The sequence below is a fragment of the Oenanthe melanoleuca genome, chromosome 7 (assembly GCF_029582105.1).
Source record: "Oenanthe melanoleuca isolate GR-GAL-2019-014 chromosome 7, OMel1.0, whole genome shotgun sequence".
Lineage (NCBI taxonomy): Eukaryota > Metazoa > Chordata > Aves > Passeriformes > Muscicapidae > Oenanthe > Oenanthe melanoleuca.
In genome coordinates, this window is record NC_079341.1 from 34898631 (window position 1) to 34924738 (window position 26108).

At 42.4% G+C, this 26108-nt stretch overlaps 1 protein-coding gene across 1 annotated transcript in view; it reads left to right on the forward strand.

Moving 5' to 3' along the window:
• The window catches only part of ACVR2A (activin A receptor type 2A), a 48761-nt gene that overhangs the window by 18849 nt on the left and 3804 nt on the right, over nucleotides 1–26108 (forward strand). Inside the window, exons 2-9 of the mRNA XM_056496812.1 lie at nucleotides 11051–11258; nucleotides 13047–13156; nucleotides 14685–14839; nucleotides 22893–23036; nucleotides 23710–23853; nucleotides 24520–24665; nucleotides 25341–25455; nucleotides 25665–25803. Of these exons, the coding sequence (XP_056352787.1) occupies nucleotides 11051–11258; nucleotides 13047–13156; nucleotides 14685–14839; nucleotides 22893–23036; nucleotides 23710–23853; nucleotides 24520–24665; nucleotides 25341–25455; nucleotides 25665–25803 (1161 nt within the window). The remainder of the gene's footprint in view (nucleotides 1–11050; nucleotides 11259–13046; nucleotides 13157–14684; nucleotides 14840–22892; nucleotides 23037–23709; nucleotides 23854–24519; nucleotides 24666–25340; nucleotides 25456–25664; nucleotides 25804–26108) is intronic.

Consider the following 26108-nt stretch of genomic DNA (forward strand, 5'->3'; position numbering starts at 1 on the left):
TAAGATTGTGGACTAAATGTGATTAATGTTCTTTGCAGATGTTGCTTTATATGCTTAGGCTTTCAAAGTAAAGCAGTCTAGACTGTCTGTCTGCATTCTCCTACAGCTTTGATCTTGATTAAAACTGGTTGTATTACATTTATCATCTTCCTTTCTTGAATGCCAGAAAGTCTCTTAACTGGTTTTTTGTATCTGTATTTGTTTGTAGAGAAAGAGATTCAGTATCATCTCTAGCTGCTGGAAAAATTACACATTTGGATACGTTCAGCAAGTGGCAAAAATGGGTATTTTGTATCTTGAAAGGCTTTAAAGAGTCCTTTGGGTTATTTCAGATGCAGCAAACGTGATTGCAAATGTTGAACTCCCAGGGAGGGAAGCAGGTGAGCCCTGAGTGGGTTTTTCCCCTGCTGTTGGAGGCAGATCTGAGGGAAGGTGGAGGATGCTTTGATCCTGTGCTGCACTCAGCTGGATTTGTGGCAGCTCTGATACAGTGATCTGGAATATCCGCTGCTTTCTGCTCCAGCAAGATCCTTCTTCCTGATTTCACCCTCCCTCCCCACTCTGCAGGATGGAGCTGGATTGCTTCAGGCTCTGGAAAAGGGTCAGAAGCAGCCAAGTACCCAAATAAGCACATTTGATCAGGTACTGTTCTGAGTTCTGTGTGGCAGCAGTTCCTCAGATCTCTGTTTGGGTCTTCAATCTGTGCCTGCTCAGGGAGATGGGCAGCAACTCATTTGTGTGCACCAAGTACAGCTGAAGGGATTTCTCCAAGATCTGAAATACTCACATTTGCTGTTTATTCCCTTATTTATTCCTCAAGATTGTTTAGGGCTGATTTGAGAAGTTGATGTATTTTATGGGGAAATTTGAAATGAAGGTAAACCTTTTAATACTAAAGCAATTTGTTGGTTGGTCAGTTTTGGGTAGTTCCATTAAATATTAAATTTGGATGGGGTTTGTTTTCTATTTCAGTTTTTGTTGGTGCCTCCACTGAGTGCTTTATCCCAGTCTGTTGGTTACAGTTTAGAAAATGTTTGTAGCTTCTAGACCACAGTGGTGTCTCAAATCCAGATTTGGGAACAGGGCTCCATGAGATCATCCAATACACAAAACGATGGAGAAGTAACCAGACAATAAGTTAAATAATATTTAGCTGTCAAAAACCACTTGGAAATCCATTATAGGAGTCAGTGAGTTGTGCATTGCTCTGTGTTTGGTCATTACTTAATTTTTTTTTTTCCCTGATCTTTATGAAATGCTAAAGCTGTTTTGGCTTTGTTGTGACTTAGCAGTGATGTGTGATTTTTTAAAATTTATTTTTCTTTAGTTCTGTAGCAAAAAATAGTATTTTTGTGTTACAACTGGGTTATCATTCTGGAGATCTGTAATCTTGGCTGAATGTTGATGCAGCAACAGGGGGAAAATGAATTAAAAGAAAATATTTTAATGCAAGTCTCAGCCAGCAGATCTGGATTGCCCCTGTTTCAAAAGCATCACCCAGTACAGAACTGAGGGACTGGTTGAACTGGAGTTGCTGTTCTAAATATAGATCCTGGTGTGGTTGGGATATGTGCAGGGCCTCCTGAGAGTCAGTTCTTAACAGAACTCCTGTAAATTACCTTAATATTCCAAATCAGCACATTGGAAAGTTAACACTGAAGTTTTGGTGCAACATTTTTGTAACAAATGGATTTTCTAGGCTTTTTTGCAAAGTGAAATGAAGCAAAAATTAAAAAAAAAAAAAAAAATGAAGCTCATTTGAACACTTGAAGGCAGATTTTTCATTGAAGTGCAAGCTATAAACTGAAATAGTTTGGGATTATTGTGCTGTGTTAGTTGTGGGCTGTAGAATCAGGGGGTGTTTTACCAAAATTCAAATATCCAGTAGCACTGTTTAGTGTGATTTTGGATACTCTTCCTAACAAACAGTGATGCTGCTGTTGACTTGCAATCCCCTAAGCTTGTGTGAATGGTTCCTAAATGAGATTTAATTCAATTTATTTATTTTTAAATGTTTACATGCTTAAAACCTTTAAAACATATCTTAATTTTTTTTCATAGATATAATTCCAGCAATAACCCTGAGTCTCTAAAAGGTATTTTTGTGCTGTTGAATAAGATGGTGTAGATTGACATCAAATTTGTTGTTACTCATACAGAACCAGAAATAAGAATATTTTGTCCTTTTTTTTTCCTAGTTGAATTTTTTCCTGAATTACTTATTGTTGGTAGGATATATATATATATGTGTGTGTGTATGTATTTAAATCCCCCAAATTTTTTATTTTAAGGAATGAGGAGATCATTTACAGGTTGCTAGAACTGAACTGCAGTTGTTTTTAATAAGGTGTTATCTTAAGAAAAACACCAAACATGGAAACATAAACCATTTGTAAGTGCTTTAGGCAGGTAAGAGAAATAAACCCCACTGTCCTGGATTATTTTTGTATTGATTTGATTCTCATGTTAGATCAGGGCTGATTTATTTAAAGCAGCTGTTGCAGGAGTGGCTGCATTTGATGTTTTAATGATAATAAATGTGCTGGGTGGCCAATATGTAGCATATTTTTAAAGTCCCTATTACAGAGTTATGCTCTGAAAAGAGTTTTAAAATTATAATTTTAAATTGCTCCCCTTTCCAGTCAGTTGTTCCTAAAGCTCTGATAAGAAATACAAGAAGAGTTAAGTTTTGGTATGTATTATGCTGACTTTAATAACCTCCTTTTGATCTTGAAATGCTTCTTTTTTTTTGGATTTGTTCCTTTGGGTGTCCATCTTGCTTTTCTGGATACAATTAGTAATAACATTTTTAAAAAGAGGACAAGTGGATAGCAAAATCAGCTTCATGAGAATCCATAAAAATTAGAAAAATTGAACAGAAAATAGGTTTTTATTGAGGTGCATGAGGAAGTTGCTTTGTTGTTCCATTGCTGTTTTCTTCTTCTCAATCTTAAATAAATGATTTTTTTTATAGTTTACTGGTCACTTATATCCAAATTTTTTCTCTGTGAAAACAGAGACTAAAATAGTAAAAATAGTGACTTTTAGTGAAATCTGTCAGTTCTCCCTTCCTGAGGAAAAGCTCACTTGGAGTGGATTTGGAGCATGAAAAGGTGATAATGGGGTTTTAAATGATGAGCATTTAAATTATGACTGAAAACATTTACTTAATGAAGACTCCATAAGGCAGTTGGACTCTGGATTTCCCTTAACCCATTGAAAACAAATCCAGAAGAAGAAACTTGAGACAAAAAAAGTCTTTGTTCTCTTTTCTTCCCTCCCTCAGAGGTGCCAGGATCTGCTTTTGAGAATGAGCCCTGGTGCTGTCTTTGGAGCTGGGGCCTGGCACAGCTGGCTTTGGAGAGGATGTGCTGGCCTGTCAACAGTGGTTCTGTCTGTAAACATGGTTGTTTCAAGATCTAGAAATGGGATTTTTTTTCACCTAATCTTCAGATTACAGTCTGGCACAGGGAGCAAAACGAGGCAGCCTGAGAGGGGACAAAGAAAATCCATTCCAAGTGACAGCCACTTTAGCTGGAGGTAAAGAGGCAGTTGTGCTGGATTCTTAAATATAATCAACACTGATTTCAGAGCACAAAGACACAAATTTTAAAACTCTTTCTGTGTAGATAAGGTTTGGAATTTGATCTCAACAGGACTGGACAGTAGAAATGGAATTAAACAGATCCAGCAAGTTGGAGGTTATATAGATGTTTTGCTCTAGGAAGAGAGTTCAGCAGTCACAAACATATTAGCATTTCTATGCTGATAGGTATTTACTCAGATGTGTGATGCTGCAGCCTGACATTTATTTTAAGTTTAGTGGCTGAAGGAAGGAATTACTTCCACTCATTTGTGCCAGTTCAGCTGTTTGAGGCTGCACAGCTCAGTGGGATTTTTGATTGTGCTACAGCTCCAAAATGCTTCTCAAACTGGGCTCTTGCATCAGAGCAGACACCACGAGCTGCCAGTGTCATCCTTCAGTGATGCAGCTGATCCCAAAATGCTTCTGCAGGAGTATTTCCTAGCAAACAAACCCAACATCCACCCCAGAGAAATCCTTGGGAATGGCTGAAGTCCTGGCTGGAGTTTGGCCAAGTGGGTGAGCAGGATGAACTTGGGAAGTCCTGTTGGGATGAGGTGGGGAAATGAAAATGAAAATACAAAACCCCAGGATCATGGGCTGTGTGGAATCAAGACTGAAGCTCAGTGTGATGCTTGTCCATAAATAAGTTGGAGAATTGGGAGGGGTAAGGAAAGTTTCCAGCTCAGTGGAGTAGGAGCATTTAAAGATTTGAATTTTTCAGTGCTGGGTTCTGCCTTTTCCCCTGCACTTATCCTGTTTGCCTGCAGCTCCCAGGTAATCCCTCTGTGTGTTTACACAAATGTGGGACCTGTCTCTCCTCCTTTTAGCTGCCATCTGGACAAGGGCAGCTGGAGCTTGTCTGGATGTGCACTGACCATCCAGCTCCAGCCCATGAGCTCAGCACTTGGGAATTCTGCTGGGCTAGCTTGAAGGAAAAAGATACATCTGATGCTTTAAAAATTAAAAAAAAAGACCAAAAGCAAACAACGAAGCTGGTTGTAAGTATATTTAGGCTGAGGTTTTGGTTGTAACCACAGAAAAAAAAAAGGAGAAGTATAGCAATGGCTAAAGAATTGGGATGTAAATAAGAAGCTTGATCAGCACATGTAGGAGAACTGGGTGGTGTTTTTGCTTGCAATAGCACTGAGTGGGACACGACACCCACAGAGAGATTTGTTGGAGAGCTGAGTTGAAGGCAGAATCACACTGGTCCTGTTGTCTTTTAAATAGTTACATAAGGTCCTGTAAGACAAAAAAAGAAGTGGGGGTTGGATATATCATGTGGAGGAAACATCAAATGTGGAGTTGGATGCTTGCCTCTTAGATGTCTTGACTGTGTTTTTGTTTGACTTGGTGTGTGGTTCTGTTTGCTTTGCAGTCAAACTGTTACATTTGCATTGTGCTTGACTGATTTGGGAACCAAAAGGTAGAATAATTTCTTGTAATTAGCCTGAATTAACTCTTCTGTGCATGTTTTTGAGGGGTCAGGAAGGAGTCAGTGAAGAGGAGACTCCTTATTTGTCCTTATAAATGCAGGTGAAATATTGACACTGGTGGTATTGTACAGCACCCTGGAAGATGTGTGACACAAACAGCACAGAAGGAGGGTTGGAGAAAATGTCATTTCCTGATCTTCTCTTGCAGCCTAACCAGAGAAGGAAATTTGAAGACAGCTAGAATTGACATCTAAAATGAAGCTTTCCCAATGCTCTTTAATGAAGTGATTAATATGTTCAAATTTCCCATCTTCATGAGGCTGCAGGACTTTCAACCCTCCATTGAAGAAATGTTTCATAGCTCATAATTGGGAACTTCTCAGAAAGTTTTGTAGCTCAGAGAAGAACCTCCACAAACACCAGCTCAAAAAAAAAGAGATAATTTTGATCCAAAATCCATTGGGATTCCCAACTGGGTGTTACTGAGAGGAAATCCCCATATCTGGTGAGCTGCAGGATTCCTCTGGGTTTGGGATTCTCAGTCAGAGGAACAGCTCTGACAGGTATCTGAGATCATTCCAGGGAAACTCCCTGGCAGGTCCCAAAATAGAAATGCTGCTGGTTGCCACCACCAGCATGAGACTCATCCCTGAGAACGATTCATAATTCCTGATCCAGCCTGTGTGTCCTTAGGTGGTTTATTTAGGTGCTTAATTGGTGCCTTCAATGCTGAAGGGCCTCTTTTTTATTTAATAACAGCATTCCAAGACTCCATGTGGAAATGGTGTCACTCCCCTGTGCAATGGGAGAGAATCCCTGGCTCCTTCCTGGGCAGCTGCTTCCCAGAGCCAGGAGTAGCTGGATAATCAAGATAATCAGGGTGCAGCAGAACCCCAGTTTGCAGGTTTTAATGTCAAAAAATTAATTGAGGTTTCTCCTTATTGTTCTTTGTGTTTGGGGTTTTGCACTGTGGAGAGGAGGAAATCCAAATTAGGAACTGGGTATTTCTTGTGTGAGTGCTTGTTTCGCCCTATTTTATTTTTTTCCAACATCTGATCTTGTAGAATTTAAACTTTTGAGTTTTGATCCCTGTGTTACTAATATTGGGATATTTTATGGTACCAGGAAGGGGACATTTGCCCAGTACCTGAGAAGAGTGCAGCCCTCAGGCTGTGCCTCAAATCTGACAATTTCCAGGATCTTTTGAGCTTTTTTCTCCTAGAAAAATCACCAGGCAGAGGCAGGGAGGTGTTTGTGCTGTGTGCTGCTCACACCTCACAGTGACAGCAGTGGCATGTTTGAACTTGAAAACATCAGCCTGTGTTTTACTGTGTTCCCTTGAAGTCAGGGAGTGTGAAAAATAACACTTAACTCCAAGTCTCTGGAGATTCCCAAAGGATGACAATCTTTCTCTCTCAGTGGCACTTGAATTTCTACCTAAAGAACAGAGATGGCCTGTGACCCTTTTTCTCCATTTTCTGCCACGTGTTTTTGCTCTGGAAGGATTCTGGAAAACTTGGGCACCAGAGATCTGGGGGTTTTCCCACTTCCTGAAATTTGGGCTTAAATAAGATATTTGGAAGTACAAGGCAGAAAATGGAAGCTCTCTATAAAATCCCATTTCAGCATTATTAATTTCTTCTATCAATGGCACAAGCTGCTGGGAGGGACTGAGAGAACACATTGGAAAAATAATTCCAGCTTTTTTTTTCCTTCAGCAAGAGCACCATGCATATATAACCAAGATATATCCATATATGTAAAATAACATCATCAAGTGGTTAGAGCAGCTGATTTATTTTCCACACTGTAAGTCCAGAAGACTCAGAGTAAAAAAAAAAAAGGTGGTTTTTTTTGTTACTGTCCACCAAGCAAACCAGGGGCTGCAAAGGTTTTTTTAACAATGCAGATATTATTCCTCTCACCTTCCCCCTCTTCACTCTCAGTTCTCTTCCCTGTTTTTAGGTGACATCATCCTCCATATTTCCACTCTATGTAATGCCTTTGGGTTGATCACCCTTCAGTTTTCCAGCACTGGATTCTTCTCTTCTTCTTTTTCAGAAGTGTTATCTCAGCTACAAAATTTCATACTTCCATGGCAGGCTCATCCCTACAAATTTTCGATTTTGAAAAGGTGTGAACTGCAAAAAAATTGAAATATTTTCCAAGTATGTGATGAGATATCTTAGCAAATACACATTTCCTATTGTTCCCCCCACTATAATCCTGGAGAAAAATGCAGCTCTTGCCATACAAAACTACACTAAAGCTTACCAAATTTACTCCTGTTCAAGGTGCAAACTCTTTTCTTTCTAAGGACTATTTTAGAAAAAAGAAAGCAGCTTTCTGGAGCATTAGGTTAATCTTTAAATTTGGAATATTCACAGGGCAGGGTGGCAGCAGTGCAGGTGATTTGTTATTTCACTGCCTTGTTTATCTTTTTTGCAGTTCTTGCCTTGCCTGAGTTAATTGCTGCTCTGTTTGGATTTAATGAATGTACTTTGGCTCAGCTCATCTGAAGTACAGTCCTTGTTTGACCTGGGAGCATTGAGAACAGTGATAATAGGACTAATATTAGTCTAAAATCAACAAAATAAGTTTGGGGACATCGTGGCATGTAAAAGGAGGACAGAATCCTTTCTCTTGGAGCTCAGTTTGCTTTATTAGGTTGGAAATAACTTCTTTCTTCTTCCTTTGAGAAACATTCCCCTGGGTGTTATCAGAAAAAAATAGAGAATGATAAAATCCTGCTTCCTGCTTGCAGGAACATCAAAGCTGGGCTTTTTTAGTCTATATTTGTAGTCTGTTCTTAGATATATTTGTAGGGCTAGAAAGTGTTTGAGATCACTGTGGAAACAAATAGAATAACACATATGGGGAAGTACTTGAAAAAGGTACCTGTGCAGCAACTGAAGGTTTTTTCCCCAAGTTATTTCTATTTATGCTGCATTTTCTGTTCTTTTCTGCTCCTCTAGAACAGTGTGTTACAATTCTGATATTGTGGTGAATGGGCCATTCTATCTAGAAATTATTCAGTCCCTGTGGTGCTTCTCTGCTCTGCTGGCTTATTCTAATAAACTGCTCCATTCCTTGTATTTCAGTACTTAAAGAGTTCAAATTCATCTTAAATATAACCAAATTTAAGTAACCTTTCTGCTACAGGCAGAGGTATCTTCCAGACTGAACCTCACCCTTTAGTTCTTTTATATATTGGAAGTTTTCTAGGGAATAGCAAAAAAAAAAAAAAGTCTCCTTGGCACCATCAAACTAATCTTTGTAGGCTTTTCATCAATTTTCATGACTTCAGCTTGAAAATGTTGTTACATTTCATAAAGCAGTGAGAGATCACAGATTGAGTTCCCTTTGCCCTTTGTGTCTTTACATGGTGTCACCAACTAATCATGCAGCAAAAGCAGGATTTGGGAATGAGGGTAGGACGTGGGAAGTGTTGAAGTCTTCCCTGGAAAAGGAGGGAGATGATCATTATCACATCTCAGACAAAGTATCAGGAAACCATTCCTGCATTGCAGACCATGGGCTTGTGTTGCTCAGTTTTAGTGTGGTGGATAATGCTGGGTTATGAGCTCCCAGGAGTTTCTGCCCTTTTTTTGTCTCTGTAAGAGACAATTCCTATTCCATCCAGCATCTTTTCACAGTGATCCCTTCCTCAATTAAGGCCATGTTAGTCCTTAGGAGCTGAGCACTGTTTGCCCCTTTTTATTATAAAAATGGGTTGGGTTTTTTTTCTTTTTTTGGTATATTTTTATGTTTTTTTCTTTTCTGATTAAAAAATGGCAGCCAGTGCTTCCAGCTTCCCTGAGGTGAGCTTTTCCAGGCTGCATGTGTACTCTCTAATAGAATTGCTCCCAATTCCACTCTTTCCTGTACTAAGAGTGCTTCAGAAGTTCAATTGTTGTTCCCTCAGTGCAGCTTTCCTGGATAGGCAGGAGTGTGAAGGATAGAGCAGCACTGGGATGGGAATACACAGATATCCAGTGGGATCTGACTTAATATGCCCAAACTAAACTCTATTCTGTACTTAATTGCTTTCTCAATGTGTTTTCCACCCAAGTTTTCAGACCTCATGTGCCACCCATAGGACACTGCTGGAGTTTGGCTCATGGCTTCTTTCAGCAGCATCATTTTGCTTTTTAAGATTCAGGAATTGGTTTCTGAGTTCCATGTGCACTCAGAATGGGTACAGGAGTTCCTTTGGAACTGGCTCTACCTAATAAATTTGTTTTGCTGTAAATGCCAGCTGCCCTTCTCCCCTGGGAGCTCCATCCCTGTGGAGGGGGTGGCAGAGCTGGTTGGAAGCAGATGGGCTCAGGGCTCTGCCTTCTGTGTGTGGTTCCCCTTCTCCTCTTGCCTTTCTTCCACCATGTTCCTGCCTTTCTGCTTTGAAGGATTAATCCAGAATTGTCCAGGTCTGTCCAAGCCTGGGTCAGTCTGGCCAGACCTATTGCAGGTGCCCGTTCAAGTGAGAAGCCCCAGCCAGATCCAAGGTCATTAAACCAACAGCAACTGCTGCCAGTCACTGATTGGAGCATTATTGGATTAAAAAACAGATGGATAAGAAAACCTGACTATAAAGAAGACAGGAATAAGGAGAATATTTATGCAAAGTTAGTTTTACTGCAGTTCCTGAATTTTATAAAATTCAGCTTGTCTGTGGTCCTTCAAAGCTGAGCTTGGCAGGAGAGAAAAGCAATGGCACGTGTGAGAGAAATCCAGGACTTCTGCTTTATTGCACTGACAGAACCAAATTGTTCAATCTGTTGCCTCATCTGTTTCTTGCCATAGCTGAGAGTTGTAAAGGTCAGGCCATGGCAGCACAAGGAATATAATGGTTCCCAGGCTGCCCCTCACAGCGTTCCCAGCTGGCTCCTGCCCCTCTCCCATTGATCCACCAGCTCCTGCCTATTTTGGGAATGCTTCACAGGCAGAACTTTGGGAAGGAGCAAGGTGGGATGCTCAGGATGGGCTCAGCTCTGGCTCCTGTGCTGCTCTCCCAGGGCTGCAGCAAGGCTCAGGTAGAATAATCCTCATTCTGCTGGAAAATGTGCAGGAATGGCTGCTGGGTCAATATGGGTAAGGGGGGTAGTGAGTGATGCAAATAAATGCATAAAAAACTGCTGTGAGGAACCTTTTCTATTCCAGTCTGGTCTTCAGTGTGCTGTGCAGTGTAATGTCTAAAAAATACTGAATGTATAGATAAATACAGGCAAACCCTTTGGCATCCTCTGATTCTCCAGCTCCTCGAGCTCCTTCTCTGTTTTCCCATGGTTCTAATGCATGTTAAATGGTGGAGCTTCCATGGAGATTAATGGCACGCTCTGGGCAGTGTCTGACAAGAGAAAAAACAGAAATCAAAGGCACTTCTTGCTCACTTCCTGTCTTTTGTTAACAGTCTTGCTTCCCAAGAACCCTTCACCTTTGCAGGAGCCAGGCTGGTGTTCTATATCCCATTAACTCAGAAGTTCTCTGCACCAGAATCCCAGAAAGGTTTCCTAGATCACTAAATGATCTTTAAGGTCATTTCCAACCCACACCATTCTGGGATTCACTCTTGCCCCTAAACACTTCCTGGCTTTTTTTTTTGGGTTTCTGAGATTAACTCCCTGCTCTTTTGGCCCCTGTAACAAAATAAGAAGCACAAATGCCTTTTGGTGAATTTTTCTGGCTAAATCTCCTGGTTTGGCGAATATTTTAATTAAATCTTCACTGCTCAGCATTCTAAATTTTCTCTGCTATTGCTATTCATGGAGAAGTATTGCCATGACTTGTTCTTCGTTTCTGCAAATCTTGCTAAGTTATGCAAGTCACTGTTTGACTTCACAGAAGATCTTTGTTTTATGTTTCAACACTTGGAATGCTGCTGAACTTTACATGTTTTCTCCCTTTATTAAAAAGAGGGGAGACAGGGCACATTGGTACAAGCAGCAAATGATATTTTTATACAGCTAGCATTTATTCATATACCTGATCCTGCAGAATTTTATTTAACTGTGCTTCCCATCCCTGCCAGGTGCCATCCTGGGCAGATCAGAAACACAGGAGTGCATCTTCTACAACGCTAACTGGGAGAAGGACAAAACCAATCGCAGTGGCATCGAGCCCTGCTATGGTGACAAAGATAAAAGGCGACACTGCTTTGCTACCTGGAAGAATATTTCTGGATCCATTGAAATTGTGAAGCAAGGCTGCTGGCTGGATGACATCAATTGTTATGACAGGTGAGTTTTCCTAGGAAGTTTTGAAATTGATTTGTCATTGTAAACTCTTTTGCCTCTCCATAGTTTCTACGTCATCCCCTCCACAACCACGGCTTGATACAAGTGAGTCTGTGAATAATTATCTTATTTTTAGATGCTTGCTTGTATTTAGGGACCAGATTCCATGTGAGTACATTGTCTGTTTGCAGAATAACATGCTTTACCTTCTTAAAAACACCCAGGTGTTTCATTTATTCTTTTTTAGTCCATAAATAATAGATTTTGTGGTGCCTTGGTAATGCCAAACAGTGTAAATAAAATTATTGCAACCAGGATGCAAAGTTCTCTCGTTGATTTTTCCAAAGTCTTTAGAGTTGGAAAGTCAGCACTTTGTCTCTGCAATTTATCAGATCATGGAAGTATTTTGGCAGTTTATTAATAAGCTCAATGGCAGCTCTAAGAATATTCTAAATTTCCAGTTATTTTGTTGATAACAGATGGTCCAGAAAGAGCCCACGAGCAGTAACAGCAGGACTAGGGGTTTGTTAGATGCTGACTGAATAAAGGTCGTGACTCTCTTAAGCAATGGTGTTGCAGTTTTTTAAATACTCCACTGGGTTTTATTGGCCCAAAACATTTATTATTTGGGAAGACAGAGAATTAAGAAATAGATCCACAGTGGATCATCATTTAAAAGTATTGAGGAATTATTTCAGCAATATTTTATAGCAGTTTTCCTTTGTGTTTCTTAAAAGTTGAAATTTTAGAAGAAAGCCTTGCAGTCCTTTCTCCCAAATCAAGCTGCCCCCCATCCTAGGATGTTTTTTGCTTTAATGACAGTTTAAAGCTCCGTCCCACAATCTAAAAAAAAAATCCTGAAATCATGAGATTAAATTCTTTCTTGAGCAAAGAAAAGAAATAGAAAGAATAAATCAACTGCAGGAAGGAAGGAGTTGGAAACTGAGTAACTGTAAGTCCTCATTAAGTAACTTGTGCTAATCACACACAGTGCTGTGTTTGTCCAGAACAGCCCAAATCTTATCTCTGCAGTGTGGGGTGGTTTTGCTGCTCTGGGAGCTGTGGGGGTGACTCCAAACAGCAGCAGATTCAGGACATCAAAGGGAAAATGTTCCTGGAAGTCACAGGGCAGGGTGACAGCAAGAGCTGGCTCTAGGGAATAACCCCAAGTTTTGAAGATGAGCCCAAAACCTCCTTGACAATGTTCAGCTGTGTTTAAAATCCTTCAGTATTTCTTCAGCCTTTTCCAGTTCTGCTGTCAGGTTGGCTCCTGGTTGCTGCTTTTTTTTTCCTGATGGGAATAGTTTCAGCTTATTTGTTAGCAGAAGATTAATAGGAAAGCCATTCCTGCAGTTAATTCAGGGAATGAAATAAGCCCTGTCCCTGAGCATTATGTAGGCAGAGGAGATTGTAGAAATTTTATCATTTTTTTCTACAAATATAATAAAATTTAAAAATTTTCCTTCTCACTTATCTCCAGCCTTGTTTGATCACTTGCTTGTCCTGTTTAAATCTAGCTTGTGAACTGCTCCTCAATGTCCTGCTGGTGCTTTTCTTTAACTTCATCTTATAAATGGCCAAAGTATATTTCTGTTTTAATAAAATTTCCTTGCAATATAAAATACCAAAATTTAATTTATTTCATTATGTTTAGCTGTTATTTTGGTCATGCATTACACGGTTTACTGAACAAAGTTCACTTTGGAGATTTGAAAGCTGGGCACATCTTTCTTTTAGAGCAAAGACAACCCAGCTGGAGATGAATGAACTTTTTGCTCTTGTCTCCTGCAGGAATGATTGCATAGAGAAGAAGGACAGCCCTGAGGTGTTTTTCTGTTGCTGTGAGGGCAACATGTGCAACGAGCGCTTCTTCTACTTCCCGGAGATGGAGGTCACACAGCGTGAGTTCCTCCTGACAGGGATCTTCCTCCTGCTGCTTGCTCACAATTGATCAGAATTTTCCAAAAGTCCTGCCCTGCCTCTCCTCACAGAGCTCTGTGCATCCCCAGGCAGTCCCCAAAATCCTCAGAATTTCAGCCCCCAAATCCTGGCAATTTTATGTGTCAAACCCTTGGAATTCTGGCCCCAAAAACCTTGGGATTCCAAGCTTTGAACTGTCAGAATTTCAGCCTGAAAACTCTGGGAATTTTGGGAACTTTGGGAATTTCAGCCCCAAAATCCTGGAAATTTTAAGACCCGAAGCCTGGGAATTCCTGCCTCAAAATCCCAGGAATTCTGTCTCCAAAAACCTGGAAATTTTGGCCTCAAAATCGTGGAATACTCAGCCCTGATCCCTGGGACGCAAATTTGTTTATTCCACTTAGGTGCTTTCCTGTAAAATAAATAAAAGGCACTTCATCTCTTTTCAAGGGTAAAAAAGGAAGGATAATCTAAACCAAATGCCTGGTTTAAGATAAAGAATTTACTGTCAAATCTTAATTATATGGTTAAGCTCCTGTAAGGGTGTAAATTGTTGGACTAAAAGCCTTCTCATCCCTGTATCCCTGTGCCAGCCTGGGGATGCTCCATTTCTTCCAAAAATCCTCTTTATCCCACCTGGACCTTTTGAATTTCTCTAAGTGGACACAGTAGCCTCTAATAAAGGGGAAAAGAATTTCCTCCAGTTCACAGGATCCTTGTGGGTTCTTCCATCTCAGCATATTCTGTGGTTCTGAAAGACAACCAAATTAGCCAGACTTAACAAATAATTATTTTAAAAAACACCACCTAAAAGGTGATTTGATTTTTCTTGCCTATCTTCTTCCAGTCAGGAATCTGCTGGAAAAGTGTGATGTTAATAACTGAACTGAAAACAGCAAATGTCTCATGTACCAAATAGCCAGAGGAAGTTGTTTATGAAATGAAAGAACATTTTCTGCGAGATTAAAATAGCCTTTGTTGACCCAGGAGATATTGTTGTCATTTTTGTCAGTGATGCTGCTAAGGCAATAATTGACATTCTTCCTCTCCTGAGCCCTCTCTGGCCCCAGGGGGGCTGTGGCTGCCTTGGAAGCAGCTCCTGCCTCTGCAGAGCCTTTTTTGGGGTCATGTGGAAGTGGCTTAACCTGGAGAACTCCTCCTTCCAGCCCAGCACAGAAGTGCTAAATCTCTGTATTGATTGGTTTTCATTCATTGGGTGAGGAATTCTTGCAGTCCCTGGGAATACAAACACCCCTTGCCCCCTGTAGGCTGCTGGGAGTTAAAGGCCCAGAATTCCAGCGTGCTGAAGTGTGAATCTGGGATGTGAGCTATTCCCATTGCTTTCCAAAGTGCTGCCTTTTAACCAGGTGTTAGTTTGTGCTGGCTAATCAGGCACTGGGAGCCTGCTGTGATGATGGCAGGAGCTGTTAGAAAATCAGCCTGCTGCACATTTCAAACACTGCCTGCTTTTGTTCCCTAAAAGCTGTGTCCTTTTCTGTTTCCCTTCAGCAACTTCCAATCCTGTTACACCGAAGCCACCTCTGTTCAACACCTTGCTCTACTCCTTGGTGCCTATCATGGGAATTGCAGTGATTGTGCTCTTCTCCTTCTGGATGTACAGACACCACAAGCTGGCCTATCCTCCCGTGCTTGTTCCCACCCAGGTGAGTCCCTGCTGCAGCATTTGGGGTTTTTTAAGGGCCAAACCACTCCTGAGGGGGATCTGTCTCATGGCTGGTCTCTGTTGCCCTCCTGATTTCAAGGTCCTAACGCTTGCTTTCCCCTAAAGCAGAGAATTAAGCTTTACTTAAACAGCCTTGTTAATTATTCTTTGATGAATATATGAGCAGCTACTTCATGTTTTTATGCATCTGTTTGTTTGGGAGGAGAAAAACTGAACACAGAGGGCAAAGACACAGTGAAGGGGTGTTGGGGGCTAAGCTGTAATGCTTAGCTAGAAACAAAAAGAGATTTGCCAGTTCATCTTGGCCAGAAAATAGCAGCTAAGAGAGGATGAGCTGTTTTTAAGGAAGCCTGGAACTGGGATACAGCTTCAGTTATGGGGAATGTTAAAATCCTCAAGCTCAAGTCCAGGGCATAGCTCAGCTCATGGATTGTGATTCTTGTCATCTTTTTCCTTGTTTATGTATTTTCTGTTTTGTCTTGAAACGTTTCAGTTTTAGGGGTGTTTGTGTTTTATTTCCAAAGGATGAGGTTGTGGGCTCCACACTTGAGTTGTGCATCCAAACAAACCTCCTGGGACTCTTGTGTGTGGGATTCCTGCTGTTGGGAGGCTCTAGCTGATCCTGGAGCTGGAATTGGTGCTAGCACTGGAATTCCTCTTCCTTCACTTACTGTCTGGAGATCCAACTGAGATTAGGAGGCTTTTATGGAAAGAGTTAAAACGGAAATTCTAGAGACCAAAGCAGGAAAGATGAAAAAAATGTGGTTGTGGAAATGAAGAGAGAAATTATTTGAATTTTTGCAGTAGGAATTAACTTGAGCTTCTAACTCAGTGGAGTGACCAAGGGTACATGACCTGTCCTACAGTGATGCTATTTGTGAATAAAATGAAAACTCTTGTTATTTTGGGTAGGATTGCCAAGGACTGATCTCTGTGCTCTGTACTCCAGCTCCTGGGATATTTCCAGTGCTGCTGCTTGACTCAGGGGTGCTGCAGGAAGCAGGATTGCCTGGGGTTGATAACTCAAGTGTTTTGGTTTCAGTTTTGCAGTAATAGATAAGAGGAATTTGGGGAGAGGCAGTGGCCATATGTTGTTGCCAAATGAAAAGAACATAATTTAGAAGAAAAAAGTCTGTTTGCTGTCCTTGCAGAGAGGATTGCAGCTCCTCAGACTCCCTGCAATCTGTCAGCATAATTAGTTCATCCAGCTCCCATTTTATGGATTTGGGACTTTACATCAACCCAGTGGTCTTTGCTGGGAGATCAAATTCATAACTGCTAATTGTGGGGATAATTCCAGCGTGGGATTGTCTTCCTAAAGAAATTAAGTCATGGATAAAGCCACAGAAAAGCAAGTGAATGTTAAATACATGTGGAGTATCAAGAACTTGAATTCTGATTCTCCCTCCTTTTGCTGCAGTCTTTCCCTTGGATGAGCTGTGTTTGGGGCAGGATGGGTAACTAAGTTTTTAATAAATAGGATAATTAGCTGTTGTGTTCATGCTCAGATTGTATCTTTGGGATAAATGTACCTTGCTACTTGTGGGGCAACAACATTTTCCTATCTTGTGGTGAACAGGCATTAAGGCTCATGTGGAAAGTCAGGAAAAGCCACTTCTGCCTGAAAAACTACCCAGAATTATTATGTAAATCCAATGTATAAACACTCTCCCTTATGCAGCAGAGCAGTGGTTCCCACTTGAAATTTGATTACAGCTGGTTGGAACAGGAGACAGGGGAAGCAGGAAGGGAGGGAAAGTATTGGGAACTTTATAACAACAAATAAACTCTGAAATATGTGTGCAATTAATCTGTTAATAGTATATTTAATAATTGGGGCATGAGTGTAGTTTGTAGGCAAATGGATTTGGTTTAAATCTTTGTGTGGCAGTGGTGGAATGGAGAGCAGGAAAACCAGGGGTTGCTCCATGTGAGATCCAGATAAAGGATATTCATTTTTCCTTGGTTTATTCCCAGAAACCATGGGAATACAGAGCTGCTGCCCTGGTGGCAAACTTCCAGGAAAAAATGAAAGGATGGATGAGGAATAAGCAATGAAGAATGAGAAATGGTGAAAGAATTAGAAAGAAATGGTGATAAGTAAAAGATTAGAGAGCAAAGGGGAAAAAGAGCAAGAAATACTCAGTAAGAAATGTTTGAACCTGTAACAAGACATAAAGGACAATTAGTCTTGGCTTGTTTGTGCTGTGTGGGGAACTATCCAGTGAAAGCTGTCAAATTCCATCAAATCTGTCACTTCTGTGCTCTCCAATGAGTTATTAACAAACCCATGTTTGCTGAATACATCTGTGTGTATGGAAAACACTTAAGAACTGTTCTGTCTCCTTATTTCTATTTGATTTAGCAAACATAAATTCACCATCTGATAAAATTCATCAAAAGAATCAGATTGGTGTTTGAAATATTTGAATGTGAATCAGGTGTTCACGTTTTTCCCATTTTGGTCTTCCAAAAGCCACATATTTTTTTCTTGTTGTTGTTAAAGATATTTTAATAGAAACATTTCAACACTGGAAGAATGCAAGGGAGAGGTGGTTTTTTTTCAAGGATTGAATCCAAACCTGGGAAGATTAATGGCTACTTGAAAAACACACCCAGGGAGAAGCCAGGTGCTTATAGGAAATGGGAAAGGAGATTGGAAAGTTACTGCAAATGTACCCCTGAATGTGCAGGGAGTGGTGAGGAGCCTGAAACTCAAGCTCTTTTTTTTCCCTAATAGAATCCAAGTTAAAATCTATAACAGAGGGAAGAATTTGTGTGAAAACACCCAAAGTGCAGCTTTTACAGATCAGAAAATGGTTGTGGGCAGCCCAAATTTTGGGAAAACCCCACACTGCTTAGGTTTTTATTGGTCTAATTGCTTACAAATATTGTAACAGAGCCATTAGAGTTGGTTTTCAGGCAGCATCAACAGCAGTGAGTGTGTTTATGTACATTTGTGTGGGTGACAGGGTTTTTGAGGGGGGGTTTTATTTGTCAGAGTTAATTCCTGACAAAAATCTCAGATTTGCATTTCTTTTGTAGCCTGATACCCTTAAACTGCTGCCTCTTGGATTTCTGCTGGGAGCCTGAGGTGATGCTCTGTGGCTGAAGGGGAGGACACTGGTTTATAATCCAGAGGTGTTAATGAGCATAAATACATCTCTGTAAAGTTTGTGTGTGGAATTTATCAGTGTTTGGGGAGAGCTGATCCCTCCAGGGAGGAGTGAGAGGTTTGGGAGAGGGCTCATTTCTCAGAGCTTCATTTTTGCAGTTCCTCACTATGGTCAGAGCACAAAGATTGAATTCATACATATTTCTGCTTATTGCTGAGGAATTTCCATAGTTCTCTGGAGCTGGAGAACTTTAATAATGAATATTCCTGGGGAAAAAAATGACTTTCAGCCTCTTGGGCTGGATTTTGCTCTGGTCTGGAGCTGCACTGACCAAAGGAGGAGGAGATTCTGGTGAATCCCAATGCTTCAAGTTCTGTTACAGGTTTATAGCTCCATTCTCCAGTGAATCCTCCTGGATTAATTATTGATATTAATCTGGTATTAATTATTTGGTGAATGGGAATTGTCTGGAGGCAGAGGGGAGAAGGGGATGGCAGCTGGAAACAGGGCCTTGAATCCCTCTCTTCCAACATCCATCCCATCCAGGTGTAAAGGACAAAGAACATGGCTCAGGTGCAAGAGCCACAGAATCCTGGAACAGTTTGGGTTGGACAGAAACTCAAAACTCCTCCCAGCCATGGCAGGGACACCTTCCACTGTTCCAGGCTGGCTCATCCAGCCTGGCCTTGGGCACTCCCAGGGACCAGGGGCAGCCACAGCTGCTCTGGGAATGCTGTGCAGTGCTCCCAGTGCAAAGTGCAGGAGGAGGAGCATTATCCATGACTTTGGCCTGGGTTTTGTTCCATGGTCTGTGAACTCCTCCTGGATTGTTTGGAGGAATCTTTACTGGTGTGATTTGTCTCTGGCAGTACCTGCTGGGTGCAGAGTGTTCGAGCTGCCCCTCTGTTTCGGGATGTGTGATCAGGGTGGGTGATGGAGCCCAGAGCCGCGGTGCCGTTCATTGATCAAGTTCCATTCCAACCGGGCCAGTGGCAATTGGGAATTGGGATTGGAATTGGGATTGGAATTGGGATTTCGCTGGTGCGGCGCTGCCCCCTGGCGGGCAGCGGGAGCACTGCAGGGAACGGGCTCGCATCCCAGCCTTTGGAATTTCACCTTTGGAAGTTCCACATTCCACGTGTTTCTGCTCTGCTTGTAGTAACACGGCTCAATGGACGTTTCTCGATGTCACTATAAAATAATTCAGTTAATTTTCTATATCCCCATTTTCCTTTACTAACAGTGCTGGATTTCTTTGCTGTTTTAAATGATGTGTTTCTGGTACAGGAAAGTTTTGCTGTCCCTGTGAATATTCCTGTCATTAACTCACAAATAATTGACTTTGTCTCCTCTAAGCTGTTTTTACATCCCATTCCTGGTGTAAATAGTAATTTCTCTTGCCTGTGTTTTTTCCCTCTCTGCAAGCACGCCTTTCATATAATGATTGAGGTAAGAGGATGTTTGTTCCTGGCTCTGGGGCTTTCTGGGGATGTGGGAGACATTGTTTGCTCTGAGTTGTGATTTTCAGTATTTTGGACAAGCATTTGTCAGTGTGGTTTAAAAATGCAGCTTTAGCCAGTGGTTCATGGCTCTCCTGAAATTCCCTGGAGTTCCTGAGAGGGGTGGGGTCAGGATCTGCAGTTTGGGATTGATCTGGAGCACAGGGACATGGCCAGGGGGGAATCCATCACCCCAGGGGGAGCAAAGGGGCTCCCACCCCCCTGTGCCCTGCCCTGGGTCTCCATTCCCATCTCCCACCTGTGAAATTCCAGTGTGGGGTGTCCACCTACTGATCCTGTGTGCTGCAGGAACTCATAAAAATGAATCATCTGAAGAAAAATAAAAATACTCCTTCACCCCTCAGTCTCTTCATTTTTCCCACTGACCAGGAGTTATTTTTAGTTGTATTCAACTCCAGGTCACTGTCACCCCTTAATTCACAAATAGGGTCATTCCTGCTCAGCTTTTCAATGGAATATTGAAAACAGGAAGATTTGAGATGTAATAAAAATGCTCAATTTTTGTTCTGTTTTCATCATTAAAGTTCTCTAATTAATACCTGAAATACCTTGGAAATGCAGTTTAGAAGAAAATCCAATGACTTAAATCTATTAAAAATTTAAATGTTTAAATATTTTCCTGACTGTACCTTCATAAAGAGTTCCCATAGTTCCTGGGATCTCTATTCCATGTTTGGCTTCCTTATCCCAGGCAGGGATGCAGAGTCCTGCCTCCAAGGAGCTGCTTTTAATAGATTTGAGTTCCATAATTGCAGAGCTGTCTCTGATCTCAAGACCCATTTTTGAGGACACTTAAGGAACCCCTTTCCTGGAAGTCACCCTTCCTTAAGGAATATTTTCCTGCTATGACTCAGTCTGAGGAAAAGGGAATTGGATTTTTGGGCAGCTGGGAAATCTGGGAGCCCAGTTTATCCCCCTGCCATCCCTGCTGGCATTCTGGCCTCAGCAGCACAGAGATCAGCCCCAGAGTCACACAGGAATAACAGGCCCTCTGGAACTTTAAACAATTTTTCTTGGAGCAGAACAAGTTGGAAATATTGTCAGGGAATGTTTCCATGTACAAATCATCCCTGGAGCTGCAGAGTTTGGAGTTAGATCTTAACCAAGGTGGTTAGGAAAAATCAGAGAGAAAAAAAAAAAAAAAGGAAAACTTTTCTTTCCAGTTGTGTTAACAGCAGGAATTCTGCTGGAAAGGCCCTGGCAGGTGCTGGGAATTTGGTGTGGAGAGCCAGGGATTTCTAGGAAATGGGGAATTTAGTCTAATGGGGAATTAGGAAAGTACCAGGTTTCACTTCCAGCTCTTGGCAGAGATGCTGGAACTGGGTTCAGCAAATCTTGGAGGTTTTGATTTTCCTGATGGTTGGGGAAGAATTCAGGCACCAAGTGCTTCCAAATCCCAGCAGTTTATTGGGAGGAGGGCGTGGGAAGGAAGGGGGATTTGGGTTATTTCCCACAAATTTCTCTGCTTCAGACAAGGCAGGAGGTTCTGAACTTGAACAGTTCATTAAATCAGGGTTGGCTTTGGGGGATAAATTTGAGCATCTTGTTGCCACTTCCTCCCCTAACAGCAACAAAGTGGATTTACAAATATTTATTTAGTACACTTTGTATTTTACAAATTGAGGGCATTGCTTTCCCTGGTGCCTGGAATATTCCAAGAGGGCTCTGGCACAGAATGAAAGGCACCAAGGGAGGGAAATCTTTGCTCTCAGTTTTGGATTTCTGTGCTGCAAACGTTGATGTCACAACTTCAAGCGCCTGTCGCTGTCACATTGACAAAAGGATTTCCTCCTTTTTGGGGACAGTGTTGCAGTGTGCCTCTAATTTGAATTTCAAATGCTATTTATTCTTCTTCTAGTTATTAATTTGTGCAATGAGGTTACTCTGCTCTGAATCTTTCTCTGACACTTGTTCTTTTTAATTTATTTGTTGTTGGATAAGAAAGCAGAGAGTGGGTGTTTATTCCTGCACTGAAACTACTCAGGACTTGTCTTCTCAGCACTTGTCTCTATTCTCCCCATAGTAAAGTTTGTCCCAAAATGTGTCTTTAAGCTGGATGGAAGTGCTCAAATGTGTAACTCTTTATTGAGTGCTCTCCTCTTGTAGAAGCAACTCCTCTGGTGGTTTTCATTCTCTTGAAAATCTTTACAGGGGCTCTTTGGGGAAAATAGAGGAAAAAAAGGGGTGTTTTGGAGGTTTTTTAAAACTTTGGGGTTTGTTGTTGGGGTTTTTGTAGAGGGACAAGCTAATCCCACCTGGAGGGAAAGGGCCAGCCCAGAAGGAAGCAGAGCTTTGGCAATAAAATTGAGAATCTGCTTGTTCTGTTCAGAGGATGTGATACAGCAAAACAGAAAATGCAGGGTGTGCAATAAACTGCTGTTCCCCTTTCCCAGGAAGGGAAATGGTCCCAGGCTGTAGTGTGGGATTGGGGATATGGGTCCTGCCCTGTGGGAGCTCATCTCACCTCCAGTTGTACAAATCCTGCAGGACAGGACCAGGTCACCTCTGCAGTGTAATCCCAGCCTGTCTCTGGGTGCTGGATTTCAGGATCTCTCTGGCAAAGTTGGGAGCCGGGCAGGAGGGGCTGATCCCCAGGATCTGCAGGGTTCAGGGCTCCCACACTTCAGATAAACACAGAAACCTTCAGTGCATCCAAGGGGCTCATTGCAATTCCAGCTCTTAAAAGTATAACAAGTAAAGCTTGATTATCTTTGTTCCTTAATTTCTGCTGTGCTTTCCCACCTGGTTACAATATTCCTTAATTTTTGCTGAGCTTTCTTCCCACCTGATTAGACTAATCCTTAATTTCTGCTGTGCTTTCCCACTGATTCAATTATTTCTTAATTTCTGCTGTGTTTTCCCACCTGATTATATTGTTCCTTCATTTCTGCCTTACTTTCCCATCTGATCATGTTATTCCTTAATTTCTGCTGTGCTTTCCCACCTGGTCACATTATTCCTTAACTTCTGCTGTGCTTTCTCTCCTGATCATGTTATTCCCTAATTTCTGCTGTGCTTTCTCTTCTGATCATGTTATTCCCTAATTTCTGCTGTGCTTTCTCTCATGATCATGTTATTCCTTCACTTCTGCTGTGCTTTCCCAGCTGGTCACATCCTGCCTTGCTCCCTGCTGTGCTTTCCCAGCTGGTTATCCAGGTGTTTCCCATGCCTGTGATGCTCCCTGTGTGTCATCCCTCCTGAGCACATCTCACAATCCCATTTCCCATCCTGTGGAGAAGGGATTTGTGCCTGGATGTTTGGGAATTGCTGCTGTGGGGTTTGGCTGGGTGGTCCCAGGCTCTCCCCATTTACGGTCCTTTATCAGTAGTGCTGTCAGGGGTGATGTGAATTAATGTCATTAACAACAGCATTAATTAATGGTCTCTCCTGATTGTAGGATCCTGGGCCTCCCCCACCATCTCCCTTGATGGGTCTGAAGCCGCTGCAGCTGCTGGAGATCAAAGCCAGGGGGAGATTTGGGTGTGTGTGGAAAGCTCAGCTGCTCAATGAATATGTTGCAGTCAAAATATTCCCCATCCAGGTAAGCACAGCTCTGGGGCTCCTGGGTTGTGCTTCACATTAAAGCAGCTTTTCTTGGCCCAATAATTCTGTAAATCCAAGTGGAAACGGCCTTGAGGTGTAAAAGATGCAGGAAGAATTTTAGTGATTGAAAATAAGTTTTTTCCTGCAGTAAACACATTACTGAAGCATAAACCTGTGAAATGTGGGTTTCTAGTCCTAAACATATTCAGCATCTGTAGTTTTAAGCTGCTCTCATCCAGCTCTTGACCAGTGAATAATCAAATTAAATTGTTCTTAGAAGGAATGTCCTGAAATGCAAACCCTGGAGTGATTGTTCCAATTAACCATGTCTCAATTAAGTGCCATAACACTCATTGCCCAGCGAGTGCCCTCGCAGAGCTGTGGCTTGCATTAAATGAGCTGAAGAATGGTGAGAGCACAGAGTGATGCTGGAGGGTGATGCTGGGATGGGTTTTCATTGATTAAAGCACCCCCTGCTACTCGAGGTGCAGGAATTTGTTCCCTCTCAGCCATCCAGGTGCTGCCTTGCAGAATAAACACGGCAGGCTCTCGTTCTTTCACGAGAAATTCCACAAAGTGGCAGCATCATTCCCAGTGCTGGGAGCAAACTCCCCTGAGGGCTGCTCCCCTGGTGTCCCAGTTTTGGTGGGTAACTGGGGCTGTTCTTGCAGGACAAGCAGTCGTGGCAGAACGAGTATGAGATCTACAGCCTGCCCGGGATGAAGCACGACAACATCCTGCAGTTCATCGGCGCCGAGAAGCGCGGCTCCAGCATCGACGTGGACCTGTGGCTCATCACGGCCTTCCACGAGAAGGTGGGGCTGCCCTGCTGGGCTGGGGGGCAACAGCCCCAGCCAAGTGTCACACGTGTGCAGTTGGGGCTGTAAAGGGTGAAAGCTGAAAGCAGCTCTCACTTAGCTGCTCGCATTTCACCGGATGTGAATTCGCTGCAGTTCATTTTCAGACAGCTGAGAAAGTTGTCATCTGATTTTAGTGAGGGAGTTGTTTTAGGGAGCAAACAAAAATTAATTCTACCTTTTTTTTTGGCTTTTTAGAATATAATATCCCCAATCTAAACCTGCCTAAAATACATAACCTCCCATCTTGCAGAGATTTTTGGGGGGTTATTTTTGGTTCACTCGTTGGTTGATAAGAATAGAAATGAAGTGATACAGATCAATTCTATTGTGACAGCAAAAAGAAGAAACATGAATACAATTAATTCAGAATAAGTTCAGTTTTATGTTGAATAATATTGATTTCTTTAGGTTTGTTCGGAGAGTTTCACTCTGTTCAGTGTTTCACTCTGAATCTGTGGTGTTGAATGATTTAATCTCTGTCTATTCAGAGTATTTCACTCAAACTGCAGTTGTTCCATAAGGAAGGACAAGCAGAGCTCCTGCAGATGTGAGTGGCAGGAGCTGCAGGTTTCCTTTCCCTGGCTGGGTGGGGCTGAGCTGGCTGTGCCTGTTGTGCTGCAGGGCTCCCTGACAGATTTCCTGAAGGCCAACGTGGTGTCGTGGAACGAGCTGTGCCACATCGCCCAGACCATGGCGCGGGGCCTGGCCTACCTGCACGAGGACATCCCGGGGCTGAAGGACGGCCACAAGCCAGCCATCTCCCACAGGTACAGCCCAGCCCTGCCTGCAGCAGCTCCTGCAGCTCTCCCAGGAGCCTCCCAGGCACATTGGCCATTGCTTTGCTTCCTGCTCTTTAAACAAAGTTGCAGTCGCTGCACACTTGGATTGCAACATTTTCATTCCATCTCTGTATCCCTCATGCATCATCCATATCCCTGTATGCCTACATTCCTGTATGCCTACATTCCCATATCCCTATATCCCTGTATCTCTACATCCCTGTATCCCTGTATCCCTATATCCCTGTATGCCTATATCCCTGTATGCCTACATTCCCATATCCCTATATCCCTGTATCTCTACATTCCTGTATCCCTATATTCCTATATCCCTGTATCCCTGTATCCCTACATCCCTGTATCCCTACATCCCTATATTCCATCATCTGTAAATGTAATAAATACATCTGTATTTATTTTAAAAGCAAGCACAAAATTACAGTTCCAATTACTGCCTCATTTATTCCCATCAAGGTCTGCAAGGGCACTCCAAGGTTTTATGATTATTATTTTGTTGGTTAACTTACCTATTTCTTTATCATGTTCTTGCCTTTTATACCATAATATTCCTTTTTTTTTATGCTGTTCCTTTTTCCTTAGGGTTTTATCTGTGTTTCATGTTCTAGATCTCTAATTTGTGGTTTTTTTTCTTGAACTTGAAAGGGACATCAAAAGCAAGAACGTGCTGCTGAAAAACAACCTCACGGCTTGTATTGCTGATTTTGGTCTAGCTTTAAAGTTTGAGGCTGGGAAGTCTGCAGGAGACACCCATGGACAGGTAAATCCTGAGTTAGCTCCAGCAGTGATCCAGCTGTTACTGGATGTGAATGGGAATTTCCCCTCAGGCTCATTGCATGGCCTATCCCCCTTTTATCCCAACTGGACAATTTGGATTATAATATTTTATTAATTATTGAATAACTGTTCAGCAGACCCGTGCTGGAGTTGATTGTGGGCACAAATGTGGGTGTTTTGGTGGCCTTGCAGGTGGGCACCCGCAGGTACATGGCTCCAGAGGTGCTGGAAGGTGCTATCAACTTCCAAAGGGACGCGTTCCTGAGGATAGACATGTACGCCATGGGCCTGGTGCTCTGGGAACTGGCCTCGCGCTGCACGGCCGCCGACGGTGAGCGCCTGCTGGGAGAGTGGGAGATATCCCAGCCAGGGCAGGGTGGGGAGCAATGTCCTGCTGGGGAGAGTGGGGAGATATCCCAGCCAGGGCAGGGTGGGGAGGAACGTCCTGCTGGGGAGAGAGTGGGGAGATATCCCAGCCAGGGCAGGGTGGGGAGCAATGTCCTGCTGGGAGAGAGTGGGCACCTGGAGAGGGGAGATATCCCAGCCAGGGCAGGGGTGGCACTGCAGGGTGGTGAGGAATGTCCTGCTAGGAGCACCTGGGATGGGACAGTAGGTGAGAGGTTCTCCAGCTCCTGG